Source organism: Aplidium turbinatum, chromosome 4 (assembly GCF_918807975.1).
Source record: "Aplidium turbinatum chromosome 4, kaAplTurb1.1, whole genome shotgun sequence".
Taxonomy (NCBI): Eukaryota; Metazoa; Chordata; class Ascidiacea; order Aplousobranchia; family Polyclinidae; genus Aplidium; species Aplidium turbinatum.
Window position 1 is genome coordinate 34,920,646 of NC_137475.1, and position 12,770 is coordinate 34,933,415.

A 12,770-nucleotide genomic window follows, 5' to 3' on the forward strand; every position below is an offset into this window, starting at 1 on the left:
CCTATCGTTCCAGATAGCCATCATTCAGTAGGCCTAATTTTTTAAATGGTAGGTTTTGTAATAATAATCATTTCAGCTTACGAGGTTTCACTGTTAAACGTTTGCATCAAAATGAACATTTTCTGTATTATGGGTTGAGCTACCTACAATACAAGTGACAAAATTCTTGATGGCTTTGCTAGACTCCCCAGAACTTTTTAAGCCTTTCTTTCTAAAAGCACGTAATTGTTCAAGATAGGTTACAGCAGCTAAACAAAAACTATTATCTTATGAAATTTACACAGAAATTTTATTCTCTAACACACGCAAAATAACGAAAATTCAATTACAAACGAAACAAATTCTTTATAATGAGGGACAAAAGCAATTATGACACATGCTTGCAAGAAACCAACACCGCCAAGCAACACCATCACCTTCAATGACTCAATAGCGCAAATGAGGTTTCTCGTAAAAATGAAAAAGCCAGTTGCTACAATATTCCAATTGGTACCAGAGTGAGTGATGTGGGGTAGACTATAATTCGAATGTCAGTTATAGTGGCACTAAAAATCACAATCATATTCCAGGTGTCCTTCAGCAACTGTTAAGTAGGCTGTCGAAGATTAAAAGAGCGTACATTTTTATACAATACCAAAAGAGTTTCCTGGCAGCTGCAAAAAAAAATTGATTCGATTCCAACCTTTGGAAAATTCTAAAGTGAAAGAATTCTGAACAATCTCGTTTATGACAATCTTTCTCATTTTTCAAAAGCTGAAATTTAACTTTTGTTTGAAAAATGAGAAAGTGCTTTATTGCACGGCCTTGTCAGTCGAAAAATAGTGATGTTTTGGCCCTGACGTTTCATATCATAAAACTAAATTGATTCGTTCGTATGGTTTTTTGTCAAAAAAATAATACAATTGCAAAACGAAAGCTTAAATGGAAATAAGATTAAATTGTAAACCTATTGTCGCTTATAGCCAGAACGAAGTAACACTTACAATCCCATTTAACATTGCAATCAAAGGTACGAGACTGTATCTACTGAAAATTCACTTAATTTCGAAAATTCATATATTCGATATCTTTCAAAAAGTTGCGTCATATGAGTAAGACACATATGACGCAAGTTTTACGAAAAGCGTGGTCGACGAGGCATGCAAAGTAACTTTGGTCAGTCATGTGAGCTGTTATGTCGTTGTCTGTTCAAAATAAAAGGAAAGGGACTAGTTAGCACTTCAGGCAATAGCTAAAGTCTCTGCAATGCAATTGGAAACTTTTGTCATTCTTCCCTTACTTTATGTGTCAAAAGAATTTACGTGATAAAGCACTGGACCGATCTTATTTTTACAGAGCAAGATTAAATCACATAAAGAATGCACAACATGACAATGAGCAACTGCAATTGATCTCTTTTAGCAAGGCTTTGTGTTGCGTTTATGAATAACGTCTCAACCTCAAGATAATGATTTTAGTGATCAGAAAAAAACAACCCTGTAACGACAGTTGGTTGTGAAGGTTTTGTAGAACAACTAAATAAATATTCGCTATCAGTTTCGTTGTGGTCCGAATATCTGTTTTTTTTTTGTCTTGAAAGATACGTTTAAAAATTCTCATCACAAAACTGGGATTTAATTTTCATAAATGGAATAGAAAGTATTCGTAACACAGGTTTGCATATTTCCTACTATGAACAGCAGCTGCCAATTATACAAGTTGTAGGAAAACTAGCGAAATAAAAAGGACTGCGTGTCTTGTCTTATATGAGATGGTCATGGTCTTGAAATGGTAAAGCAAGCAAAATAGCTATAAAGCCCACTCCAACAACAATCCACATCTGAAAGACTTTACCATCTGACCGCATCACGAAACTCTTACTTAATCAATGCGGGTTCGTTTTTTTTTCTTGAACGGTTTTAAGTCAACCTTGTTGAAAAATCTTGACATGTTCCAAAAAAAAAAAAAAACAACGACAAGAAGAGTTGCTCTGCGAGCAGGCTGGCTTCATAACTTTTGTGGCATGAATTTTCGTACACAAAAAGTTGTTCAAATATCATATGACGCCACAAAACGGGGTATTCGTATCATCATATTGCGTTATATAGGTTAGTGACAAACGTCATGTGAGTGAAGAACAATAAGAAACTGGCGGCATAGGCTAATTGGACAGCCTCCAAGAACATCCTTTAGATTGGTAGCTACAACTTTTGTTTCCAATCAACACAAAACAAGTTTAGTTTATGAGAGACTGTCAAGCAGAAAATTGATTGATTTGTAAAAATTGTTCGTTGATGCATTAAATTTTTGCTAACCGAGTGTTACAAAGAACCAAAAACCGTTAACGCGTTTATAACTTTTTCAACATTAAATAAGCCTGCCGAGGACAGAGAGCAAAGTTTTACATCGTAGCACTTTGAGCTGTGTTTGAAAGTATCCTCGCATCATACAACGTATCGGTTCTTAACAGTTGATCCGGTCTTATTCATCGTGTCTTCGTGAGCCTGCAAACAAAAGAAAAACAACATTTTGCTATGACTTTGCAATGACTTTGCAATTAAGAAACCATGACTTTGCAAAACAGCTCCAAACTCAACAACCTCAACTTATACATTTTTTACTGCTAGGTATAAGCTACTACTAAACACCGTGTGTTCTGACAGATTGTAACAACGAACAAATGAAACAAACCTGAAATCCGATAGTCATTTTCCTCGGCAACGCTAATCTTGCTTTGTAAATTTCTCTGAAAAAGAGACAAATCTGATTAGAATTGTTAAATTCAACGAGCAGTAGGTTGTAGGTTACTGCACTGTACAAGGATAACTTTGGGATGTCTCCACTACTGTAGATCTAACAATGCACCCAACACATTCCATTAACATAACCGTAACTAATCATATTTAAAAATAATAGCTATCAAAAAGGTTCACTTCCAAGTTTCAAACTAACTGAACACGAAGGCAAAATGGCCCATACACACCCAATATGAATCATGCTGGCTTTATTTTTGCAATCCGAAGTCCAAATCGCGGCCTTGTCACCTTTGTTCCGCACTTGAACAACTCCGCCATTGACATAATCGGAATCCTCACCAAATCCTTCTCCGATTAAGCAGAGAAGCTGAAAGATCAATGAAAAGTTGTAGTCAGAATTTAAGAAGGTACTGTTTGCAATGACTGTGAAATGGCAACACACGAACTTCCACAAATCATCCTTAACTCGTGTTTAGCGGTTGTCATACACACAGCTACAGAAGCAGAAGAAAGATAATAGGACTGCTTTCGACTCACCGTTTCAAGCCATATTTTATCTAATTCATTGGATCTTTGTTGTCTGGGCAATTGCAACATCCACTTGCCGCCTTTTCTATTTGCGGCATCCTCCCACATAGGTTGGATACCGTCCTAGACATAAACACAACAACGCTGAGATACGCTGGGCAAGGTAAAAAAGACTTTATATTCATTAAAAAAGTAACTGATAAAAGAGTGCACACTGTCGTTATTTAACGTTGAAACGAGGTAACAATGAAATGATTTGCTCTCTGGAATACTTATTCCAATAAACGAATGCAATGCAGTCAAGCTTGTAAGCAAGGGGGCATAACACCATGTTCCTTTTAGCACAAAAGAGGCAAATATGTAGGTTCTTTAGAATAGAAAATATACAGGCCCATCAAAAATCTGTACGAGAAGTGGGACTGGAGTTTAGATATTGCTCATAACCTGTAGGGGGTATAAAAGTGTTAGAACTGAATTTACGGGGTTACAAAATTAACAATACAGCAAGGGAATGAATTCCGGAAGCACACGTTGCATCTGAATGTGATTCAACAGCTGGCCGACAACATAAAAACAGCAGATAGTCAAATCAGAAATCTTTCACGTGCGATAAAACTAACGGATGACGAAGTTCAACCAAACTACCTTAATACTACACAATATTCCAACAGGTAATTAGCCTGGTAATTCCAACAGAAATATAGAAAACGTTACTATATGAGAAAAATTGCACCAACTTTAAATAGATTATAATCGCATCCCGACTGAAGTTTACTGGAAAGTTGAATGTGGTTATACAATCTGAAAAAGACAAATAACTTTACACATACAAAATACAGGTGCAACATTGGTAGTAAACAAGCTGTAAGATCAAAAAAAGCAGTCACAATAATTATAATGTGTGTTTTTATATAGAGCTGTAGCCATGGCTATAGCCTATCTATCGCGGATATACGTTGCTCCTCAGCACTTTACAAAGCAGGCAGTGTCGGTGCAGCCGTATAGAGGCGCAGCCGAGTACATTCCTGAATCTACTCCTTTGATGAGTGCCAAGCAAAAACAAGATTTAGTAAGACTTTTGAAAAGTCTTTGGTATAACCCAACACCAACAGGGCATCAAATCCATGCCTACCGATTCAGAGGCGGACACAACTATTATTTAAGAATAATTACTATTACCTTCAATTTCATGTATTTTATACCATTACAAAAAACAAGATAAAAAAACAACTCAGGAATATAAATTCATGTGTTTAAACACACGGCCAGCAGACTGGGGTAAAATGTATTGTAATTTGAAAGAAAGTTTGCATTGGCTGATGCAACGAATCCAAGCACGGCTATATGTACATAGCCTATGTTACATATCACAGGGACGAAGGAGAATGATAACTACACTGCAGCATGTATACTTACGCCCAAAAATCTTCAACAGTGTCAAACTTTGTGACCAATCTCAAATTATCTTCCCAGTTTTTCGAGCGGTCATTTTTAAAAAACCATAATGCCCATCTGTGCACAAAATATTTACTGATTAGAAAACGTATATAAGCTTCACATTCTCATGCAATATAAAAACTTTTCTGGTGCAATATCTGGCCTGCCATTATGTCACTGCTTCAAAATGTGGTGGACTTTAATTTGATGAGAATTTAGGCATGCAATAAAGATGACGGAGTCAAGAATATTTGTGAATATTTAAAAAAAAAATTAGGAAACCTAAGAATCCTACTGTAGCAGGCCTCTAAGCTCTTTTATTTTTCCGACGAGCAAGCATGGCCTACCAGCCGCTCATTTCCAGTGGCCAAAAATGTGGGCTTCATTTCAGAAAGGTGTCCTAGCAGCATGTGATGAAGTATGTGGGAAAAAGAAAGTGAGGAGGGATCGTGGAGACACATGGTGGTGGGATGAAGAGGTGAAGCATGCAATTTCACAGAAAAGAGATGCATACAAGCAGTGGCGCAATAATGGGTCAGAAGAGAATAAAAAGAAGTATAAGAGTATGAAAAAGAAGGCAAAGAGGGTTGTTGCAAGAGCTATGAAGAATGGTGCTGAGGAGGCACTTAATAAAATGGGGGAAAGCCAAAACAAAGTATTCAGACTCATAAAGCAAATGAAAAAGGATGGGAAAGATATTGTAGGGGGAAGATGTATAAGGAGTGGAGATGGGAAGTTGCATTTCAGCCCGGAAAGCAGAGAAGTGTGGAAGGAACATATGGAAAATGTTATGAATAAGGAGAATGTATGGGATCATATGACAGAGGTTGATCTGGTGGAGGGTCCAGTGGGAAAGGTTACTCGTGATGAAGTGGTGGAAGCAATGGGGCAAATGAAACTGCATAAAGCAGCCGGTCCATCAGAAGTGAGCGTAGAGATGATAAAAGCAAGTGGAGAGTTGGGAATTGAAGTAATGCTACAACTTAGCCAAAGGGTATTAGATGGAGAGGGAATGCCGGAGGAGTGGAAGCATAGTACTGTTGTTCCACTGTTCAAAAGAAAAGGGGATGTGAGAAGTTGCAGTGCATATAGAGGTGTAAAACTACTAGAGCATGGAATGAAAATTGTGGAGTGAATACTAGAAAAGAAGTTGAGAACATTGGTGAAATTAAATGATATGCAGTTTGGATTTATGCCAGGAAAGGTACAGTGAATGCTCTGTATATATTGAGAAGAATGCAGGAGGAATACTGAGAGAAGCAGAGAAAACTATATAATGTGTTTCGTCGACTTAGAAAAGGCATTTGACAGAGAACCAAGGAAAGTGATGGAGTGGGCAATGAGGAAAAGAGGTATACCGAAGGTATTAGTGAGAGCTGTGATGTCTATGTATGAGGATGCAAGAACAAAAGTGAGAGTTGGATCAAATTATTCAAACGAGTTTTTTGTGAAGGTTGGTGTAGTACACCAAGGATCAGTTTTGTCACCTCTGATATTTGCTATTGTGGTTGACGTTGTAACTGAAGGAGTGAGGGAGGGCTTATTGAGTGAAATTTTGTATGCAGACGACCTGGTCTTGACAAGTAATAGTATGGAGGGACTGGAGAGAAAGTTTGAAAAATGGAAAGAAGCATTTGAAACCAAGGGTATGAAGGTGAATCTTGAAAAAACAAAAGTGATGGTGAGTGGAGCAGAAGGAACAGTTGTTGAGAACAAAGTAGAACCCTGGGGAATATGTGGCAAGAGAGTGATGAGAAATTCAATGCAATGCAAGGAATGTGGAAAGTGGGTACATGCAAGATGTGCTAATGTCAAGAGAGCCGCAACAAGATTGGCGAAGTGTTTTGTTTGTGGGAAATGCAGTAAAGGAAGGAATGAAGTGGAAGGCCATGATGATGAGTTCTGCCATGGAATCGAAACAGTGACAGACTTCTGTTATCTGGGTGATCGGATAAATGGAAGTGGTGGATGTGAAGCAGCGGTGACAACAAGGGCAAGATTGGGCTGGGCAAAGTTCAGGGAATGTGGGGAAATGTTGCATGGCAGAAAATTTTCACTAAGGATGAAAGGAAAAGTATATCGGAGCTGTGTGCTGCCTGCAATACTATATGGTAGCGAGACATGGGTATTGAGAGAGAGTGAACTGGCAATCCTGAGAAGAACGGAAAGGTCAATAGTGAGAGCAATGTGTGGGGTGAAAATGAGAAGGGAAAAAAGGACTGAAGAATTGTTGGATATGCTAGAGATGAGAGAGACCATAGACTAACTGGCAAGGGCAAATGGAGTAAGATGGTATGGACATGTGATAAGGAGGGAGAAAGGAAGTTTTCTTAGAAAGGCACTAGATCTAAAGGTGGATGGGAAGAGGAAACGCGGTCGTCCAAGAAGATCGTGGAAACAACAAGTGAAGGATGAATTTAAAAAAGTCGGACTGAAGGAGGAAGATGCAAGGGACAGGGTGAAATGGAGAAAAGGGATTAAATCAATTGCTGCACGGAAACAATCGGCCACCCCCACTAGTGGGGAACAAACCGACGATGGATTATGATGATGATGATGAGTTAGTATAAGGTTTTCTTTCCCTAGGTATTCTTTATTGTTTAAATATACTAGGCTACGGTACTGTATATTTTCCAGTTGTTACACACATTTACACATTTTTAAAGATATTTTAGCATACCGGTTAGGGTGGCTCTTAAAATTGAGTTTTTGAATTTTGCTTGGGACACCCTTTCAAATGGTGAGGTTGTCAGAAAAAATAACTCTTGCAAATTTTTTTTTAATTTGAAGTTGATTTAGAGGTGGCCCTCCCCCCCTAAAGTTCTGTGCCCTCCCTCGAAATACCAAATCTGCGTATCTCGAAAACCAATTGAGCTAGAGATACAGTTTTTGTGTTAAAAGATGCAGAAAACATGGTTTTCTATCTGCTTTCTGAACATTGAATGCATCTATCTTGAGTAGAAAAGCAGTTATTTAGAAAAAACGCCTTTGACCAAATCTTGATTTTACAACCTTTTTTGTGACCACGAAACCGTCTACAAAATTTCGTTTTTTTGTCTTAATTTTTGCACCTTAGAGGGAACACTGGTAACGATATTCATATCAAAATGTAATTCTGGTCAGTATCATACTGGAAGAAGCGATATTATCGACAATATTTCACATATTGCCTTGCGCATCGTGACAGGATGTCTGCGACCTACACCATTGGACAATTTCCCTGTCCTTGCAGGCAACCAACCAGCTGAGTTTCGTCGCGAAGAAGCCATCCTGTCTCTTTCTCGCCGCACTACGAACCCCAACCACTTGCTCCACTCAAATCTCTACGAGTCTGTGAGCGAGCAATCGAGCATCCTCGGCAACTGAAATCGAGACACCCATTTGTATGTGACGCACAACTTCTGATGAAAACCGCTGAAGACCAATCCATCAGCGCGGCTACCTGGGAGAACAACAAATGGAGCTCAGAGTGGAAGAAGAACTCCTCAAGACTCTAAAGTTGTATCTCCGACACCAGCCCCCATCCAACCGGAATGCATAATTTGCCAAGGAAGGCCTGGGTGCGGCTCAACCGCCTGCGTACTGGGCTAGCCTACTGGAGTCAGACTATTTCGCACCAACATGCACAAATTGGGGATGGCTCCATCCGCAATCTGTGAGTGTGGCAAAGAGGAACAAACCACAGACCACACCATCTGTAACTGCGCCAAATGGTGTGCGTGGTCTGCTTGAACTGGATGACGAATCAATGGACGAATCAAAGGATTGCTGCTCGACACCTGCTCAAGCATCTAAACCGCATCGCCACTGCCCAAGAGTGGTAAAAGACAGAGCCCTTGACCCCTGGAGTAACAAAGAAGGTTTAAACGAAGAAGAATAGACAATATTGTTCTTGTTGGAATTTGGAAACAGTTTTCTGTGTTCAGTAACAACTTGCAAAAGAAACTGAAGTTGGTACTCATCTTCAGTTAAGATTTTGTTAAAATCCTGGATTAGACTTAGAGCAACTCCTCTCTCTGCTCTGTCATTGACTACTGAAAGTCCCTTTGCCATGTGTAAAGCTTGAATAAATGCACCATCTTCAGTCCAATGAGCAGGATCCTTTGAAAGTATACTTATTGCTTCATCTTCACCCAACAGCTGAAGAAGCCATTTTGAATTAGAGGTGCAATACTGTTCTAGACCCTTATTGCTAAGAAACGCATCTACTTTGATGCTTGGTCTCCTTGGTGGACGTTCTCCTGTTTCATCTAACATGGTTGCCACCATTAGCTTTTTACTTTCCACAGACAATCGAGAGTCAAACAAGGCTAGTCCAACCATTTCTTCGGACAGATACCATAAATGCACACCAAGCTTTTTGCATAAATCGCCTTTGCCATCCAACAAGTGCGATGCATAGCAGCTGAAGCTTGAAAGCGGATTCCACGCTCAGGAGTTTCTCCAAGGAATATGATACAAAACGGGCATTTTAGCTATGCATGAATGCATAAAAGTTTAGGAATACTTATTTCGTTTATTGCTTTACCAGTTTTACCGGTTAGTTTATGAACTTTGTTTATTGAATAGCTTGGGCCACAATACTTGTTTAGCACTGTTTTGTGCTAGAATACGGTACCGAAAACAGGTTTTTTCTAAATAACTGCTTTTCTACTCAAGATAGACGCAATCACTGTTCACAAAGCATATAGGAAATCATGCTTTCTGCATCTTTTGACACAAAAACCGTATCTCTAGCTCAAGCAGTTTTTGAGATATGCAGATTTGGTATTTTGGAGGAGGGAGCAAAACTTTAGGGGGGGAGGGCCACCTCTAAATCAATTTCAAATTCAAAAATTTTTTGCAGGAGTTATTTTTTCTGACAACCTCACCTTTTAAAAGGGTGTCCCACACAAAATTCAAATTTTTTTCATTTTTTGCCAAATAAGAGCCACCCTATAATACCGGTAAATATAAAGCCACGTAAGAGCTCATAGTGTTTTAGCCAATATGTTGCATAGCAGATGCTGCAGGGAGCATGTGATACACAAACAAGGTCAACAAATGAATTGTGTTTATTATATTACAGGCCGCAGAGATAAAAAAAGAAGCTAAAACTTGTAAGGCTTAACACATGGACTGAATACATAGGAAACATATAAAATTCAAGGTCATAGCATTGAATTTTTTTTATTTTATTAATTATTTTGGGCTAAAAATAAAAGATTTTTATACTCTACAAAACTAATCACTTTTTTTCTTTTTTGAGATGGCCTAACTGCCGGAATGGCCCATTTTGGTGAGTCCGATCCCTATTCAGTGATTTTTTCAATTTTTTTTTTTAAATTATTGGGTACCGTAGCCTAATTAATTATCATTGCCGTTTTAGGGTTAGGGGTTAGGAACTCACCGAATCGGACTAACCGAATCGGACTCACCGAATAGTAGCAAACCCCCTAACTGCAATGCTTTTTTTTTCAGCTTTTAAAGATTGCAAACTACTTGAGATAGCTTCACAAATGTAGATACAAGCGACCTGCTGTAGCCTGACGCTGCAGGTTCGTTGTGGTAGTAGCGGTTTGCACTAGCTAATGACGAATTCATCACAGCACATGACTAGAAAACTGTTTCTGACAGCTAGTGCACACTGCTACTACCACAACGAACCTGCAGCATCAGGCTAAAACAGGTCGTTTGTATCTACATTTGTGAAGTAAAACTCAATTTAAATACATGAGATTGGAATTAAAAACTAATTAATAAAAAATGTGGAATCATGACTTCAATATTTAATTAATCACAAAAAAGTCTATGTACATTGTAATGTACAATGCACATAAATATATAAAAAGAACACTTACTTGTTTTGCAGTGGATGTTTAATGTACTGTTCAGGATCACCCATTGGTTTAGTTTGATTATCATCTTCAGAATCTTTGATTGCGATAACTTTAGTGTTGTCGCTACTTTCTTCAGGCAACTTTTCCGATTCTTCAGGCACTGTTTCTTCAGCTTTGTCCAGTTTGGACATTTTTAGATTGTTGATTGTGTTGGTAAAGTTTTTAAAAATGCTACAAATTTTGTATGACCAATCGAAAAAGCAGCAAACTGTTGCTAACAAAGCACAATTTTTATAGCAATGACAATTACAGAAATTGACAATTCTTTTGCTGGATAAAAATATGAAATATTAGAAAAAGGCAAACTTTTACAACAAATTAAGCATATCAAGCCTTAAAGCAGCCGGCCATGGCCACTAAGTAGTGCTTCAATGACCGTCGATGCTATCTCCTCAGTTGGCCAAGTTCGATCGCCGCAAAAATTATGCTTCTTTTAGTAGGCTAATGTCCTTCACATTATTGAAATACTTATTATAATACCTTGCCGTTATCGTCTGCACATGTCAAACATTGTTTTTCGTTACTAAAAATTCTAGGGGACTAGCGCACTTCTTTAATATCAGCCACTCTTGCAGTGCACTCATGCGAGTGTCGTTAGATGGTCCGCAGTACCAGATTACAATCCTGGTAAAGCAGTTATTGCGTGATACAACAATTCTATTGCAGGATGTCCCCCAGACTTCAACATAATCAACAACACTAAGTGATCATTTTAGCACTGTTGCAATTTTAATTTTATTTACTTAAAGTGCCTCTGACAGGTAAATAAATTCGCTAAATTTACCTAAGATACCAAAAAGATGACACTAACAAAATTCCCTGACCAAAAAATCGTAAAAAAATATCAACAGACTACTAAGTTACACGCTTGCAAACTTTCGTTAATTTTGGAGAATCTGGCACTCATTCAACTGCGATAATAAAAACAGCAACACTGCAGTGACGTCACCATGGGTGAAAAGGATACATTCTTTCTCTGTGGTGACTTGGTAAGGTATGGCATGACTACTGCAAAACATGAATGTGTAGAGCTCTGTTGGTCTAAAAAAGCATGTGCAAAATGAGAATTACCAAAATGAAAAAGTCAACTTATTATTACTATCAAGTTTAGATCAAATAGGTTGAGTGTATTCTTATCAAACAGCATCTCACTTCCATAGAAATTGCAGTTTTTTTAAACTCCTGTAGGGCTACAATTTTGATAATTTTTTATTTGTCTTAGTCTGGCTATAGCCATTTGCAGTGTAACAACTCATAAACAGTACTCACAAACATAGGCGCCGGGTTTTGAAAATTGCCGGGGGAGCAAACTTTTTAGCCGACCGATTGCTTACATTCAAAATGCTGATGTTTGTCGGCATTGATGTTTGTTTGCGTCTATCTGCCATTGTATATTGCCAAGCTTTATAATGTAGGCTCACGCTCACGCCAGCATGTGATGTCCGCGGAAAGTACCATCTAGATCGGTCATATTTGTCCGCCGAGAAATAACACAGGAACTAGCGATACAAATCGTCATTGCATAGCACGAACAATTGTTGCAATAATATATTTTCCAGCGCATTCTAGCGCGCATCTACAAAATGTGAATACTATATCCCTTAGCTTCCATTCAAGGAGGAAAACTTTCGATTTTTACGTTGCTTCAACGATTGATGACGTTGAATCAGCGTAACAAAGGTGAATTCTTCGCTAAGAATCGATAGGAGTACAGGTACTTCTACACTAATCACGCGCAATTTAGTTCAAGTTTTACCTCACAATGTCTGGCTTTGATCTCCGGGTAATATTGATACGGCAAGGTTGGTTACTAAATTAGATTATACGAGTAGGCTATTATTTACAGCAAGATGCAATAAAATTTGTTAAGTTTTGGTAGCCTATTAAAGTAAAAAAGAAAAGACCCAAGGAAAATTCACTTTCGCTCACATGACACGCAAAAATAAACAAAAAAAACTGTGAAACTTTGCACAGCAGAAAATAGTAGCATTGGTGTAGAAATTTTCCGACTCCTGCCCAGAGCATTGTGACGCAAGAAGCCACACGAGCTCGTTCGGTGGAAGTTAATCAGTTATGTGACGTATTGACCAGCCACACGACGCTTTGACTCTTCAAGCGCAAGCCGTTGGTCTGATGATCAAGCCTTTCAGAGTGACTTTACTGATTATTTTAAAAGCCTTCTAAAACCGTA

At 38.4% G+C, this 12,770-nt stretch overlaps 1 protein-coding gene across 1 annotated transcript; it reads right to left on the reverse strand.

Moving 5' to 3' along the window:
- Positions 1–262: 262 nt before the first annotated feature.
- LOC145768450 (eukaryotic translation initiation factor 4E-like) lies at positions 263–10,843 on the reverse strand. Its single transcript, XM_082579944.1, has 7 exons — positions 10,541–10,843; positions 4,680–4,775; positions 4,001–4,064; positions 3,273–3,386; positions 2,963–3,102; positions 2,671–2,725; positions 263–2,483 (listed from the first exon to the last, which is right to left on the reverse strand). Exons 1-7 carry the CDS (start codon positions 10,708–10,710, stop codon positions 2,424–2,426), a joined length of 699 nt encoding a protein of 232 aa, XP_082436070.1. The 5' UTR covers positions 10,711–10,843; the 3' UTR covers positions 263–2,423.
- Positions 10,844–12,770: the final 1,927 nt, after the last annotated feature.